The sequence below is a fragment of the Oncorhynchus gorbuscha genome, linkage group LG11 (assembly GCF_021184085.1).
Source record: "Oncorhynchus gorbuscha isolate QuinsamMale2020 ecotype Even-year linkage group LG11, OgorEven_v1.0, whole genome shotgun sequence".
Taxonomy (NCBI): Eukaryota; Metazoa; Chordata; class Actinopteri; order Salmoniformes; family Salmonidae; genus Oncorhynchus; species Oncorhynchus gorbuscha.
The window spans coordinates 39,762,645-39,779,903 of NC_060183.1; the positions used below are offsets into that span (position 1 = coordinate 39,762,645).

At 42.9% G+C, this 17,259-nt stretch overlaps 1 protein-coding gene across 1 annotated transcript; it reads right to left on the reverse strand.

Annotated features, from left to right (window-relative positions):
• Positions 1 to 406: 406 nt before the first annotated feature.
• On the reverse strand, positions 407 to 15,140 carry LOC124048612 (disabled homolog 2-like). Its single transcript, XM_046369573.1, is given in 15 exon segments — positions 407 to 1,055; positions 1,147 to 1,346; positions 2,924 to 3,592; positions 3,813 to 3,930; positions 4,584 to 4,976; positions 4,978 to 5,202; positions 6,067 to 6,129; positions 6,297 to 6,347; positions 6,436 to 6,462; positions 6,768 to 6,845; positions 6,936 to 7,067; positions 7,323 to 7,421; positions 7,581 to 7,720; positions 7,957 to 8,218; positions 14,921 to 15,140. Coding segments are annotated over 14 exon segments (2,403 nt in total). The 5' UTR covers positions 8,093 to 8,218; positions 14,921 to 15,140; the 3' UTR covers positions 407 to 983.
• Positions 15,141 to 17,259: the final 2,119 nt, after the last annotated feature.

Here is a 17,259-nt window from a genome sequence, read left to right on the forward strand (position 1 = left end):
AAGTGCAAATAGTTTGAGTAATAGTAACCTAGGATTGTGTTACATTTAACCAGGTGCTTTACAGTCTGCACTCATTAGGTAAATCATTACCAAAGTATCTATAGGCTTATTTGGATAAGGCAAGTATGTATTAGCAACCAAAATTACATATGAATGAATTCAGCCATTTCTCAGTTTTAGATTCTGAAGACCCAGGTCCACAACTCAGTAACTGTTGGTAAATGTTACTTCATAGGTTGACTGAAACATTGCACCCCACACAAGTACAGGTCTATGAAAACTTGTTTGAGTGGCCTATACTAAGACACATGAATGTTGCCCACTTTAAACAGCCTTAGGTGAGTAGTCTAGGGATACAGTAAAACCCCTAAAAATGTCCCGGAGAATAATAAGACACGACAAAGACTAATGAAAGAAATGTGTTTAAATAGACAGTATTTGTAGGGCCTTCCCTTCCAGCCATGTTCCTCTGTCGGGAATAATTTCATTAGAGTACATTTCATTCAGTGGCACTGAAAAGCTAAGTGAGCTGGGAACAGAAACAAACTACTACTACCAGCGATTGGGCAAGACATATTAAAGTCCTCCGGGCTCATTCATCACCTGATTTACTTAAAGGCACAGACCAACTAATTGAATTGGCTTATGAGGAAGTTTGCACTCATCTTTTAAAAAACACAAAAACTATTTAGCTGAAAATCTTTATTTTTTCCCCTTAAGTGTATACAAATGTGGGATATCGTGTTTCCATCAGAAAAAGTTAAACATTTCTAGAGTGCATCTTTAAAGTGAAGGTGGTTTGGGGGAAGCTAAGTAACTGACATCAAAAAAGGCAGGTGAGGAGTTAGTGTGCATTGGGGCAGGGGCTAAAAGACGCAATCATGTAGATTGTCTGGCGCTCGTTGTAGCAGCTGGTTCTGAAGATCTTATTTGGTCGTAGAGCCTTGCTGGTTATTATCTGGAACTGATGGGCAGGATGTCACTTAGGCAAAGGGGTTTCCAAAGGGGTCTCCGAAGGGATCCGAGACGCCAGTGGTCTGGGCAACAGGAGTGTTCTGTCGGAAAAACAGTGATACAAAGCAGTACGTTATCGTCAATTGCTTGGCGTTTGATAGGATTCATTGCGATACGAGCCTGTTTCCGTACCATTGCTAGGAGTGGTGCTCCAAAGGCATTGGGAGTTGCAGTGCCAAATGCATCATCAAATAGGCTCTGGTTGAGACCTGTTGCTGCTGTTGGAGCCAGGCCTGGGGCTGGATTTGGGGCAAAGGCATCCAGGAGCCCTGGAACGGGGGCCGCTGCAGAAGACATGGGAGCAGCTTGCCGAGGAGCCGGTTTGGATGAGTCTAAAGACAGACAGGAAAGAAACGGGAGAAGAATCAGGTGGATCAAAAATAAATACATTTTACAGATACAATACCAGTCAAAATTTGACACAAGTCAAGGGTTTCTATTTTTACATTGTAGAATAGTATACACATCAAAACTATGAAATAACACATTTGGAATCATGTAGTGTTAAATCAAACTATTTGAAATTCTTCAAAAAGTAGCCACCCTTTTCATTGATGACAGCTTTGCACACTCTTGGCATTCTCTAAACCAGCTTCATGAGGTAGTCATCTGGAATGCATTTCAATTAACAGGTGTGCCTTGTTTTCCTTCTTAATGCATTTGAGCCAATCAGTTGGTAGGGAACCGAATATGGACTTGGTCTTTTACCAAATAGGGCTATATTATGGCAAGAACAGATCAAAGAAAAGAGAAACGACAGGCAATCATTACTTGAAGACAAATCAGTCAATCCGGAAAATGTCAAGACCTTTAAAAGTTCCTTCAAGTGCAGTCGCAAAAACCATCAAGCACAGGAAAGACTTACCTCTGCTACAGAGGATAAGTTCATTATATAGTTCCCAGCTACAGAAATTGCAGCCCAAAAATGCTTCAGAGTTCAAGTAACAGCCACATTTCAATAACAACTGTTCAGAGGTGATTGTGTGAATGGTTGAATTGCTGCAAAGAAACTACTAAAGGACACCAATAAGAAGAGTTGCTTGGGCCAAGAAACACGAGCAATGGACATTAGACGTGGAAATCTGTCCTTTGGTCTGATGACCAACCTCAATGTCTTTGTGAGACAGAGTAGGTGAACGGATGATCGCCGTATGTATGGTTCCCACCATGAAGCATGGAGGTGTGATGGTGCTTTGCTGGTGGTTTATTTATTCAGCAGCAAGACGCCATCCCATCCGTTTTGCACTTAGTGGGACCATTTGTTTTCAACAGGACAATGACCCAACACACCTCCAGGCTGTGTAAGGGCTATTTGACTAAGAAGAAGCGTGATGGAGTGCTGCATCAGATGACCTAGCCTACACAATAACCCAACCTCAATCCAATTAGGATGGTTTGGACCACAGAGTGAAGGAAAAGCAGCCAACAAGTGCTCAGCAAGGGAACTCCTTCAAGACTGTTGGAAAAGCATTCCGGGTGAAGCCGGTCAAGAGAATGCCAAGTGTGCAAAGCTGTCATCAAGGCAAAGGGTGGCTACTTTGAAGAACCTAAAATACATTATTCCATATGTGTTTCATTGTTTGTGTTAAAGATTATTCTACAATGTAGCAAATAGTCAAAAAAAAAAAAACTCAAATGAGTAGGTGTACAAACTTGACTGTTACTGTACATCAAAAAACATCCTGTAACCCAAGCCATAGACTTAACTGTGCTACCGTCCAGGAAAACGGTACCGGACCATGTTATCTTTTACACATTAAGGTCTACACCCATTGTATTCGGCACATGTGACAATTTTTTTTATTTAACTTGATATTTGCTGGGACTAGATGATAAATAGGTATTGGGGTAATCTCCTACAGATTTGATAGGATTTTGAAATTCCAAATTCCAAAACAACCACCATTACCATTGGCAACCGCTGAAATCTGACTCTGAATTTCAAAGTCGTCGTGATCCGCAACCTCCTGGAGCATGCCCACTTTGCTGGAGAAGTACTGGGCAAATGCACCATCCCCATTAGTGCTGGGGGCGGCTCCAGGAGCTTGCTCCCCCTTCCTGGCTGGGATGGCTGGAGGTTTGGCAATCTGGAAGTCCTTGAACATGTCCTTCCCACTCTTCTTCTCCTTCTCCCCTCCCAGGGGGTCCAGAGCCGTGAAGGCACTGGGTTCTACCTTGACTGGGGCCTCCTTGATTGGGGGCCGGGGTGGTGGCCGGGGTGGACCTTGTGGCATACCCTGTGGAGGGCCTCCCATCATGGCATAAGGGCCGGGTTGGAAGGGGTTAGCCATGGGGGGCTGGCCCCAGCCAGGTGCAACCATGGGCCCTGCAGGAGCAGGCTGTCCCCAAGGCTGGGTGACCGGCTGGGCCCCATACGGGGATGGAGCCTGCTGGCCCCAGGGGGCCGGGGGTATAGGAAGGGCACCGAAGGCAGATGGCTGGGGGAAGGTGGGCTGGGGGTTGTGGAGTGTTACCCCTCCTGGCATGGTGAACATAGAAGGTCCTGGTGCTGGGACTCCCCACGGTGATGTGGCTGTGCCATGAATGGTGACTGAAGGGGGACCCAACTGCAATGCTCCTGGAGGACAGAGGAAGACCAGGGGAGAGAAGAGGATAAGGTGACCTTTTCATTTAGGTATAATAGGTAGACTGAAAGAACTTAACGCCATCTAGTTTGCCTCAAATGCAGCATAGCTAAAGGATGATTTGCGCCAATGCAGATTTAAGCTAGCCAATCATTTCCCTTCAACACAACATGGGTTCTCGCTATTTGGAGCCTATGATGCTACTAGTCTTACCCAGAGCTGCTATGGGAGAGGTGGTCGGACTGTTGAAGAGGTCAGAGGCAGATGAGCATTCAGGCTGACTGAGAGCAGCATATGGGTCGGTCCCAAACAGGTCATTGGCAGGAGGAGACTGGTGGTCAAACCGCAAATAAGGCAACCAAATTTACTACAGGGATATTGAACAACTGACTATCCAGCGAGGGCCAGTGATCAAGGGAAAACTGTAGTGAGCACTGAATTAATGGCAAGGTTTATATGGATGATAATGCGGTTGAAAAACTATCACTTATATACTGTATTCACATTAATATGAACCTTTAAAAAAAGCACATCCCTAACAATCCTTAAGACAAACACCAACACTTACCTCCACACCTCACTGAAGCATGAATGTTAAGACAAGAAACATATAAATAGATAGCAACAGGAGATAAACAGTGGTTACAGTCAAGCAGAGAGGTTGTTAATCTCCAGGGACAAGCAGGTTAGAGAAGCCATGTGAGCACCACTACATGCAGTTACATTAGAAACCCACACCAGTTCCAGTTGTATCCCCAGAGACAAACACCAACCCTGACATCCTTGTACCAAAACCATGTTGGTAAAGACAAAACAGTGCAATGCTACCTGTTGGCCTGTAGGAATAGAATATGCCAGCATGGTATCCCAGTGCTGTGAAAGGGGGTTGTTGTTAGAAGACCAATTATGGTTTGGGGAGGTGGTGTGCAGACAGACTCATTCTCAGACATGCAGCAACATCATAGGACCTCTATGGAGCTTCACCTTGGCACTCCTCCGACCTCGTCCAGCCTTAGTGCTCTGTGGAGGGGGGCTTATCACAACCGAACCATCCTTGCTAGGACCCACAGGGGCAGGGAGTTGTGGATCGAACATCACGTCTTTACAAAGGAGAGGACTTTTCCCAGAACCGTCAAGAAAGGGGTTCTGTGGTGAGTGCACAGATCCCAAACCATTCTGGACAGGAACCCTGCTCTCTTCTGTCATCACTCCCCCTAGTGGCCACTGGCCATTACTGAGAGCCAGGATCATGTTCCTATTGGACAACTCGCTCAACTGCTGACCGAAGTTGTCAGAGTCTTCTGTAAGACCAACTCCGCTCCCGATTGGCCCACCCAAGAAGTTAGCAGAGCTTTCTTGGATGTGATTGGTGGAGGGGGGCTGAGATCAGAGAACGGGGGGGTGCTGATTGGGCAAGGGGGTCATTGCCAAAAGGGTCCGTGTCTGGGGTTGGAAAGAAGCCAAACGAGGAGGAGAAGGGGTTCTCTGTCTGGGGGGCACCCCAAGGGTTAGGTGTACAGGAGGTGAAGGCATTTCCCTTTATACAGTTCTGATTGCTGTCAACCTCGGCAGACAGATCCAGCAATAGAATATCACTAGTCTCCTGGTTATCAAGGGAGGGAACGAGAGGGAGAGAGAAAAAAAATAAAAATCTGTTGCGCTGAAAGAGAGAAGCAACTGTTAACACAGCTAAATGAAATAACAAATGACATGAGAAGACGGTTTGATTGATAAAGCAACAGTGGTGATAGCTAAACAAACATTTAAAACAGGATTCAGAAACTCAACTGTAGGAATGTGCTTTGTCAAGGCACCCGCCTTTGTGTCCGAGGGATTACAAGCATTATTCGGAATGTGTTGCCATTTAAGATACAGCCAGGATTTGACCTTTGTAATCAATCAAAACTACCTCAAGTTAATAAACATACACTTATTACAGACAGACCTTTACAGAGTTGAGTTTGAGAGCCCTGTATGACATCAGATGGTTTGATTGGTTTAAGGGGTGAAGTTACAAAGTTAAGCTATGGTTTTGGGCGAAAGACTGGCATACAGCCACAAGGCAGAACAAAACATCTTTGGCCAAGGGTAAGACTGAGCTAGCTAGCACCTGAGAGGAACTTTACCAGAGCTTGAGTAGTCAAAGCCACCTGATTATAACATTGGGGGAAAATATCCTTGTTTGGAATAGGAAAGGGTGCAAAAAGCAACCAATATTTAAAATAAAATACCAGCAAGATAATTGTTGTCCATTCTGTCCAAAACGTTTACTTCAAAGACACGCATGGCATATAACATAATTGCCAACCATTGGCCCTATCCACGTGTAAAGTCTGTGTTAGGAGCATTTCCCCCAGCTCTAGCACTTAGGCCTTTTCACATTATGAGTATATTCCCAGAAAAAAAAAATATATATTCCCATAATAATGTGTGCACATCCAGTGAACACAACAGCAGGCTAACTTACTGTAGGAGAGTGGATGTCTGGGGGGGTGGACATATCACCAAATAAATCCAGCTGTTGCACCTCCTAAACAAAAACATATACATTTTAAGCATCTTTAAAAAATACTGGATGTACCATAAAATGAGACTCAACAGCACATCTAGTAGTAGACACTTGTGCCGGTAGAATCCTCTTCTGCATCCACTTTGCACTCCTTTACATGTATGATTCCAATATCTTAAAACACTTACTTTGGCAGCGCCAGCCTGGCCATCGATACTGAGCAAGGCATCACCACCATTCTGTAAATGAAAACACAGCAGCAGTAGGTCACGGATGCAGTACGTTGCAGATGAAGTTTATAGTTAGCCAACATACACAGGCACTTACCTCAACTACCGCATTATTACTCCCACCCTGAAAAGATCATGCAAGAAGAGAAACATGGTGAATATTCCCATTGGAGGAATGTAATATGTTCTCCATTTACTTATTGGAAGCGATTTGTGTGCGATGAGTCAGGTCATCGGTATTGCAATGAAAGCATGGTTCGTGGTGCAGGACTAATGAAGCACTAGGGGGCAGTGTTGACTACAAACTTCAGTCACATGACCAAAAATGTTTGGAACAGGGCTGTACTACCAGAACATAGAAAAACATTTAACAGAAAAGTACAATTTGTATGGCATGCCCTAATAAACAACCCCACCATAGTTATTTACCTTCTGTGAAGCCTCGGACTTCTTCACGTTGAAGATGACCTGGAATAGATCCTTTAGGTCAATGACCAGGGGCTCTGCCTATATGGAGAAGAGATGAATGGAAAAACAGTCAGACAATCAACTACTTGCAACAATCGAACAATCTACGTGTGTCCCCATGAGTCTTACCTGCTGGCCAGTCTTTATGGCGAAGAACTGGTGCTGTCCCTCGGCCCCACACACGTAGCCGAAGGCCCTGTTATCCGTTACGTCTCTGGCGATGAATGAGATCTTATTCACTATGTGCTCGTGTTCTATCACCTGTGAGGGAGAAGAGAGAACCGATTTTAAAAACAGTCAGTCTTCAATAAGTTAATAATATAAACACTTGCATTTAGGCCAACATGGAACCTACTCGACTGAGATCATGTCCTGTGTTTACCTTGTGAAAATGTCTCTACAATTCTCTATTATAGGAATTGTAAAGGTTGGAAGTAAAGTTGATACTCCTCAGGCACTGAGACATGATTTAGATAGAGGGATGAACTGTGGATTAGAAAGTCAAACAGTTCTCACCCCTGTTTTCTCATCAATGATCTTGATGCCTGACATGGATATGTTGACCCAGATCCTTTGCTTGTGTTTGCCCTGGGACCGAGAAGCTATTGCCATGCCCTGCAAAGACACCACAACACAATGACATACTAACACAAAGACAGCTCACCACCATATGCACACCCAGAGAGAAGTTACCATAGAAAACAGACTAACAAAAATCATATTCAATTTGCTCTTCACTAACGTGTACTGCATCTGCATCCTAATATCTGGTACCTTGAGTTTCATCATGGAGTCCTGGCTCATCTTGTCCCCTCGGGCCTCTGGAACATAGTCGATGCCGATCAGCTTGGCCTTGTACCGCACACCATCACCCTGGAACCTTGACAGCAGGTACTCATCAGTCTTCTCTGGAGCTGGGCAAAGGGAAGGAGAGAAAAGTTAATCATTGGATCGATTGTCACTTTGTCTGGTTGAGAATGCCATTTATAATTCATGACGTAGCCTCAACCATCACACCACAAGACACATGGAAAGCAAGGTGTAAAACTAGACCAAAGGTAAAGTCCGACGACTCAAAAAAAGTATGTTCTGCCCATAACACCAAATCCCTTACGTGGGGTAAGAGGGAGAAGCCCCTTTCATACATTACCTTTCTTCTTCTCTTTCTTAAAGGGGGTCTTGGCTGGTGCTGTGGAGGGTGTGGTGGGAGGGCTGGTTGTGGAGGCGGGGGTGCTGGAGGGGGCATCCGGGACCACGGGTGCAACGCTCTCCATTTCAGTAGACATGGTGGGGTAGGGGCTAGCCTTACTGGAGTCAGGACAGGTAAACCAAATCAGACGGCAGCTCCTTGTTCAGGCCAGGGGGTCGACTCAGCAAAGAGACTCAGTACTAGCACATGCTCCGTTATGTGCCTGTAGGAGGGAAGGGGAGAGCGAGAAATATAATGCAACTACTGATGTTAAAGCAACTGTCCAGTGAAAATGTCACTAAAAAAAAGTTTCATATTCTGTTAACTCGTACCCAAACAATGTTGTTGACTCATATGGTCAAAGCATAAAATTAAATATCAGTCGAATCCAATTAATATTGTTAATGAATGGCATATGGCCACAGCATTCCGACACAAAGCTTTTTTTTAAAATATTAAAGCGGCAATATTCACATAGAAGTGAGTCATAGATCTGCCACTCATTGAAAGCGTGTCTAAGAAGTGGTAGCGCTGTTCTATGTGCACTATTTCTATGCTTCCCATTCTAATATTTAGTTTTGAAGTCTTTTACACCATATATTTCAGTAGTTTAGATGGTACAATTATCCTCTACAAAATACTTGCTTGTTTTGTCCCAAACTGAAAAAAGGCAAACTAGAATTTGAGCAACCGGAGAAATGGCAGGACGATTTCTGCATAGTGCATCTTTAATTTGTTTTAAATTCAGAAAGAAAAGTATCACTCATATTACTAATTATAGGTCATATTTCATAGAAATCAGGAAACACTGGACAATTACTTTAAGCTTTTGGAAAATGTATATAAAGTATGAAATTAAATATCACGTAACATAAACTTGTTTACAAAAACATTTGTGATAAAAGAATAGAACAAATATATCACAGCTCCAAACATTTTAAAGATTAACAGCTTCTGCTGGCTTCCGCTACCTGAAATTGTCCCCTAAAAGGTTTTGTGAGCATCGTAAAAAGTAATATCCCTATAATGATCCACAATGAGGAGCCATGACCCAGTACCTCGTTCTTACTAACCACCCATCATATTGAAGCCTTGCTGTAAACCCATTGATAGCCATGCATGTAGGGATGGGAGGTGATGCAACTCTGTGGGGTCTTTAATTAAGACAATGTGTGTGAGAAAGGAACACCTGGATGGCATCAGAAACGGCTGGGCAACTAGCCAGGGACACACTTCCTCTTTCGAACAGTGCGTCCTGTCAGTCATGTGATTCACATAGGGCCTCTGCCCTGTCCAGTCCAATTCTAGGCTGTCATAAAGATCTTCGGGTGAGAGGCTGGGTGTTCAAATTAAAGCTGTTCCATGTAACCTACAGTGGCTTGAGAAAGTACTCAACCCCTTTGGCATTCTTCCTATTTTGTTGCCTTAACCTAGAATTAAAATATGTATTTATTTTTTTTGGGGGGGGGGGTAATTTGATTTACACAACATGCCTATCACTTTGAAGAAGCGAAATGTATTTTATGAAACAAGAAATAAGACTATACATAAAACTACTCACGCCCCCCAAAATCAACACTTTGTAGTGCCACCTTTCTCAGCAATTACAGCTGCTAGTCTCTTGGGGTGTCTAAGCTTGGCACATCTAGCTACTGGTATTTTTGCCCATTCAAGGCAAAACTGCTCCAGCTCCTTCAAGTTGGATGGCTTACGCTGGTGTATAGCAATCTTTAAGTCATACCACAGATTCTCAATTGGATTGAGGTCTGGGATTTGACTAGGCCATTCCAAGGCATTTAAATATTTCCCCTTAAACCACTCGTGTTGTTTTAGCAGTATGCTTAGAGTCATTGTCCTGCTGGAAGGTGAACCTCCATCCCAGTCTCAAATATCTGGAAGACTGAAACAGGTTTCCCTCAAGAAATTGTCTGTATTTAGCACCATCCATCATTCCTTCAATTCTAACAAGTTTCCCAGTCCCTGCCGATTAAAAATATCTCCAAAGCATGATGCTGCCACTACGCTTCACTGTGGGGATGGAATTCCCAGGGTGATGAGACAGTTTTCCTTGATGGCCAAAAAGCGCAATTTTAGTCTCATCTGACCAGAGTACCTTCTTCCCCGTGTTTAAAAAGTCTCCCACATGCCTTTTGGCAAACACCAAACATGTTTGCTTATTTTTTTCTGGCCACTCTTCCATAAAACCCAGCTCTGTGGAGTGTACGGTTTAAAGTGGTCCTATGGACAGATACGGCAATTTCCACTGTGGAGCTTCGCGGCTCCTTCAGGGTTCTGATTGGCTTCTGATTAATGCCCTCCTTGCCTGGTCCATGAGTTGGTGGGCGGCACTGTCAACGAAGGTTGAAAGTCATGCGTCCTCCGATACAAAACCCAACCAGCCGTACTGCTTCTTAACACAGCGCGCATCCAACCCGGAAGCCAGCTGCACCAATGTGCCGGAGGGTACACCGTGCACCTGGCAACCTTGGTTAGCGCGCACTGCGCCAGGCCCGCCACAGGAGTCGCTGGTGCGCGATGAGATAAGGACATCCCTACCGACCAAGCCCTCCCTAACCCGGACGACGCTAGGCCAAATCCTTGCTCTGCACGCACCACTTTTACATTTATTTATTTTTTACTTGTTTTGTAGAATTTCACTTCAACAACTTGGACTATTGTTTGTATGTCTATTACATTAAATTTAAATTACAGGTTGTAACGCAAAAAAAAGTAAAAACACCAAGGGGGATGAACACTTTTGCAAGGCACTGTAAGTCAGGAAACAATGCTAGAGTATAATCCATTGTGATTAACATTGCTCCTCTTTCAGTGTAGTGAAGACAGTAAGAGGCAGAGTGAGCCATGGAGTACCAAGATATTATGTTAAAGGAACACTCAGCCGTTCTGGTTTTAGAGAACGTTGTGGCAGCTTCTAAGGAAGTCACACTCAGCTTGGGTCACCTTATCTGAGGCTAAAAGACAGCTGGATACCACCACACTGTCCATCTGTGTGCAATGTGGTCCTCTGGTTATGGTAGGAGACAACATTTGCTATTAACAACTACAGCCACAGTTCATTATTACTAACACTATCACAGCTGTAACTAGGCCCTTCATGACAAAGACAGAAACAGAGCACAGAGAGTAGCCTACAGTAAAATATAAAGTCAGTGGCCGACCAGTACTGTAAACTGCAAGAGGAGACTTGACTGCCAACACAGAGCTCTGGAACCATCAACACTCACAGCTGGATTAGGGAACAAAATGGCTTCTTTCTGAGAGAGAACAAGAGAAACACTACAACAGCACATTATAAAAACCACCATAGGTTGATTTCAGCAGCTAAACGCTAAGCATTTATTTTCCATATGACACATACCTTCAGGGGCACTTGCAGATGCTGCGTAGATCGCCGCAATACTGGAAATTTGCCTTGACTGACTATGGTGAGAGCAAAGGTTGGGAGTGAACAAAGGTTGAGCTATTAAATGAAGTTAATCTTACGCTACCTGGTTGGTGTTTTAAAACTGGCCATACGCTCCAGTAATCTCATAACACACAGGACATCATGACAGTAGAGCGTGCAATCCACCCTCAGCAGCTGTAGTCTAAAACCTTAAAATGGGTGAGAAGACTACAGTGTAAAGGATTGACAATGTATAGTAATGTCCAAGAATGTGACTGAGGCGGGATCGAGAACATAGGCCTGCTAAACTCTATTTCTATAAAATAGAGTGTAACTCAGGAATAATGAGACTTACAAGGTCAAGAACCAATGTTGCCTCAATTTCTCAGCACTGAGCAAATTTCAGGTCTGCGTAGCACAAACTTCCAGCTATAACTTTTGCCAATTAGTCTACTTCATCAATGTAGGCCTACCAGAGTGGCCTGTTATCAAACTTATCAAACTAAAACTGTGAATAACTCCAACTAAAAGGATATGTGAACAAAATGACCACACGTGGCTACATGCCAGTCTCACTTGGATCTCAAAACAAGCATCATTGGAATTTAAACCTAATTGTCTGTAAGTCACGCTGGATAAGAGCGTCTGCTAAATGACTAAAATGTAAATGTTATGCCGCACAGGTCTGTGTAGAGTACGGGCTGAGTTGTGCGTGTCAGTGCAATAGTATCCTACTCCGATGTGTTCGGCCTACAACAAATTCTCTTTCATAGTTACTTTTGGTATGTTGCAATGAAAGTGGCTATTGATTTGATCACAATTGCCACAGTGAAGGGAAACGTTGATCACTTTCTAGAGTTTCCCCTGTTGACGCTAGAAAGTTAAGTGAAATTCAATCTGGTGCTTTTCTCCATGGGCTGACATTTCTTCAGCGCGGCAGTCTCGGGCTACTGCTCGCCCGCTTACTAGCGGAGCTTAGAGAGAACATTTCCAAGAACCTCATGTATGACACAGCTCCAGCTGAATTCCCGCCACTCTACATAGAGGCCTCTTGTAGTCCTCTCAGGGTCAGTCTGGGGGGGGGGGGTTACTCAAAAACAAACAGTCCACTTCCTGAAAACAAGTACAAAGCTGACAGTCCACAAGCTCTTGTAAAACTAGTGCACAGTGACTGCTGAAGAGTAGTTAACATTAACTTCACTCGTCAGGTAAATTCCCCTCTGATGACTGGTAAACACGTTAACATTTAAACTACAGTGGGAGACTGGAAGATGTTTAAACAATAGTCAAGGCAGCCCCTTAAGTACCCTTTTTCACACTACTGTGCCAACCTGGACATTTATTTTCACATAGTCCTGAAAAGGACAGTTCCAGCCACTACAGGGGATGCATAACCAGCCCAGTACACATTTCTTTGGTGAAAATGACTTAAATGTAATGTAAATGTAATGAAATAATTATATAATGACTGTCCTCAGTCCCAGTTGTCCTCAAGCGATTGGACTAGTCCATATTCTATTATGATGAGAAATAAGCTCTTGGGGACGTTTAGTGCATCAGGCCTGTATGTCAATATCACCTTTAACCCATCTAAATCAGTGATATAATAATAACACTTAAACTGCCATTGGAGAAGTATGCAGCTCTTCTAAACCAAACTACTTTCAGCATGTAAAAGTCAGATGACATGCTTTGCAGAGCTACAGTGGCAAATGATCTAACATCTTCTTGCAAATCAAGTCTATAATTGCACGCACACTCAAAACCACAGCCAAATCTCGCTTTGCCAGCAATCATGTGCATTATATGGCTTGAATCACAAGAGCAACAGCACTAAGACAATAAAACGTTCATGCATTGGTTTCTGCTATGAGAGCAGATTTTCTTTGTCGACCTTGAACACACCAAAGTGCATTCAAGGTCTACAGAAATGACTAGAACAGTTTTCCAGTCATCATATGATAGCTGGAGACAGGGTTTGATTGCATCCCCCACTTTAAGACACACGTAACCTTGGGGCCTATCGGTCACCGAGTAAATGTTCTCACACTTTACATGTGTGTTTACTGGGCCTCTATCACAGAGGAAACAGTTATGTTCCTAATAGCCAATAAATTATCAGATAACAAAGCAGAGAGGGTTTCCTTTCCAAACCAAATGACTGACTAGATAACCAATCAGATCCCAGATAGCACCACGTGACTGATTGAGTCATCTGTGGATCACAACACACCAGTGTTTGTGTGTCAAGTCAAAATCCCAAGTAAATGGGCAAGAGGGTTATTGGGATACTGTCAGCCAGGGTTGACAGGCTGAACTACCTTTCAGGTGGTGGTTACATTAGGCACATGATGCTGGCTGCTCAGTAACTACCATGGACTGACAGTCCCAGTGACTTTGCCCTAACAAGAGGCCATGTCAGCAACTTCAGAAAAAAGCTAATTAAAACAACTTCCCAATGTCAGCATGACTAACAAACCTGACAGTAACTGCAGGAAGAGACTGCCCCTAATCTAAGGACAGACAAAAACCATTGGCATCTCCTGAGCGAATACTCAATGCCACAGCTTTAAAAAGGTGAGAGAAGGACTAGCCAGCAGCATGGCTATTTGTAATTAGGCATTTTAAACCAGCCAGGGGACCAACTTTCCAAACACTGGATGGTTAAGCTACATCAAGAACACCTACCATCTTTTGGATTCTTCAGGCATCTTCAACTAGTTAGGCTGAAGCCATACACATTTTTTTTTAAATAAAAGATTTACACTAAGTCAACGGAATGGCTGCAAAAAGGGAGAGAGATGTCCCAATCCTGGGCGTTGTGTTGCTTCATTAGAAGGAAAAGTGAAGTTCTATTCAGCACATCTGGAGGAGATCAGGGCATGAATCAGACACTCAATAGGATGGTGAAATACCACAACTGCAGCCTAGACCCACTGTGGATACAGAGTGGCCGAAGCTACAAAGACTACATTCCGAAACCGCCAGGCAGCTGTCTATTAGGGATACTAACAAATGCCGTTAGTATATGACTAATGAGCTATGGCATTTCATATACACGCAAATATCCAGTTATGAAGAGGATAAATATGGTTGCGCAATGCAAAGAGACCATGATAACCCATTTTGGTAGGCCCATGAAGACGGCCTTGTTTAACAGATAAACATCTTAGGTCCCCAAAACATGATTTTAGCGTAGTTTAAATATAATACTCAACAAGTTGTCCCGGAAAAAAATGATCTGTTACTCAGCTGAAGTATCTTTTCAGAAAGCTAAAATAGCGACCTCCCACAATTACCTAGCACTAAACCATTACCTTAGCGACGTGTGCATAGCGCGCACAGCTGGATCTAATGGAAAAATCATGGGGGCTTCTTGGATGTTTGATCAGGCATGTAAAATATAATTCCAAATGTATGAATTTCTATTTTAAAGTGAAGCATTCCGTGACAGCGAAACACAAATAGCCTTCCCTGCCTGTGAATTTGTGGATGCGAAAGAATGTGGATGTCACGTACCGTTAACAAGCGCTCCAGACAGAATTATTCATATTCGAGGTTTCTATTCCAGTGTTCTGAATGTTATTCAAAAGCTACCGAGACCGGTCGACACGTCTCCTATCCTCTATGAAGGTTGAACCAAACACCGCTTTTTCAGAGATGTGTTGGAATCAGATGTTTTCCGCTGAGAAGTGCCCCAGAACGCGCCGCTGTGTGGTGAACTGGTGACTCCCCTACCTCCCAATTTAACCCCTAGCACGCCAGAACGTCAGGAGGCACGTTGCGCCTGTATAGGCCGCACAACTACACCAATCAATGATGAGACCAATAGGATGATTGCCATGTAACCATTATTTCTTCCATCATAACCTGCAGTCCGAATGGTTTAGGGTCATGAAATATTGTGTGGATGAAGGGCATTTGGGTGGCGGGCGGGTTGAACAAAGATAAAACAACACATTAGAAAAACATACATGTATCATTCTTGTGTAATTTATATTGATACCATAAAATAATGAAATAAAACTAAATGTAGCCTTTCTGGCATTAGTGCATAAGCCTACATTTTAGGGCCTTACTGTATGTGCACCAAATATGCCAAACACCAAATGTTTTTGGGAATGGGGAGAAAAAGTTAATGTTGGAGGCAATAACGACAATGTCAGAGTTTAAGTTGATAAGAGAAAAGCTGCAAAATGGAGAGTTAAAAATAAAGAGAAGATAAGGCCAGAAAAGTAAAGTTTGAGAAAGATTTGGTTCAAATGCGCCTATGGCACTTCAACCGTAGCCTACTATGCAGATTAGTTAAATGGAAACTGATATCTGGACACTGACTGTACGGCTATAACCTCGAACATAGCTTTAATGTTAAGTCCATCACAATTAAGCATTTCTTGCAGTAAATTGATACACCAAATGTAGGCAAAATGTTGACTCGGGAACAGGAGGAGAGAAATTTGATGTATTAATTTCAGCATCTTGAGAGAATGCTAATGCAAAGTTAGATGCCATATGTAGAGGTGTTATCTTCATTAGCATCATTAGTTGATAGTAAGTTAATACAACCACATAAAATATGTATCCAAGCCCAACTGAAATCTTATCAGAAACATGTTGGGTCGTTCTCACAGCTTTCTATGTCCTTACAACCGGTCAAACTGATGTCATTTGGACATTTTGCAATTAAAATCTTTCCCGTTTAAAAAAAACTTAAATTAAGCTATTGCGTTTTCTCCCCGGTCCCCAAATGTCTTTGCTCCGCGAAAGAAGCAGAGGCGACAGAACAAACTTGACCTATTTGAACTCCACTGAGGCAAGGGTTTGTTTAGTATTCTAGGGAAACATATAATGACAGAAGAGAAGCTGCATGTATCTAATTACAGACGAGTTGATTAACAAATAGCCTACGAAAATGTTGGAAATTATAAGCAGAAACATATCTAAATCAGATTTTTTTTAAATATCCTGCACCCCCTGTCAAAAAAATCCTTCTGCTCTCTCTGACTGTAGCCTACAGCACATTTTCAATGTTAGTTGCATGTATCACTATGCTCTTACAACTCACATCAAACATACTTTCAACCTGCTTTTGCCTTTTGCTTAATACAAATCTGTGGGCCATGTTACTTAGCTATGGGATCTATGTAGCCTAAGCCTATAGGAACATGATCCGATATTTCCGGATGTTCTTTGCAGATTAAAAAATAAATATTTTGCCCACTGCACTTCCCCAGGTTTGTTTGACCTAAATTTAGTAGGCTTATAGTAGGCTAAAGACAAAAACATTGTAAATGCATTTTACAGTAAGAGAACATATTTCAGTAAGACATGCTGCTTAGAGTCAAATTTGTCAAAACCTCCATCAGACGAAAAAGAAGAGGACGACAAAAGTATTTCCTTTTCAACCTTGCACCTATTGTTCACAATGGGCATGATGACAGTATAATGTGTTAGTGGATGTGTCCATACTTGCATACTTTCATGCATTTGTGCTTCCACATGTGTGTTTACATGCATGTGTGTGTGCGCTAGTGGTCAGCTGTTTGTTAACCCGCACCCGGCAGCAACTGCTAATAACCCATCTGCAACGCCCGACTATGTGTGATGTTTGATTAAAGTCAAATCTGAGGTCACCCAATCCTAACACAATCATATAGAAAACGTGCTATAGGCTAAATCAAAATCAAATCAAATGATATTTGTTAAATACCCCGAATACAACCTTAACGTGAAATGCTTACTTACAAGCCCTTAACCAACAGTGCTGTTAAGAAAAATAAGAGTTAAGAAAACATTTACCAAAAAAAAAAGAGCAACAATAAAATAACAATAAAGGAAACTATATACTAGTCAATGTG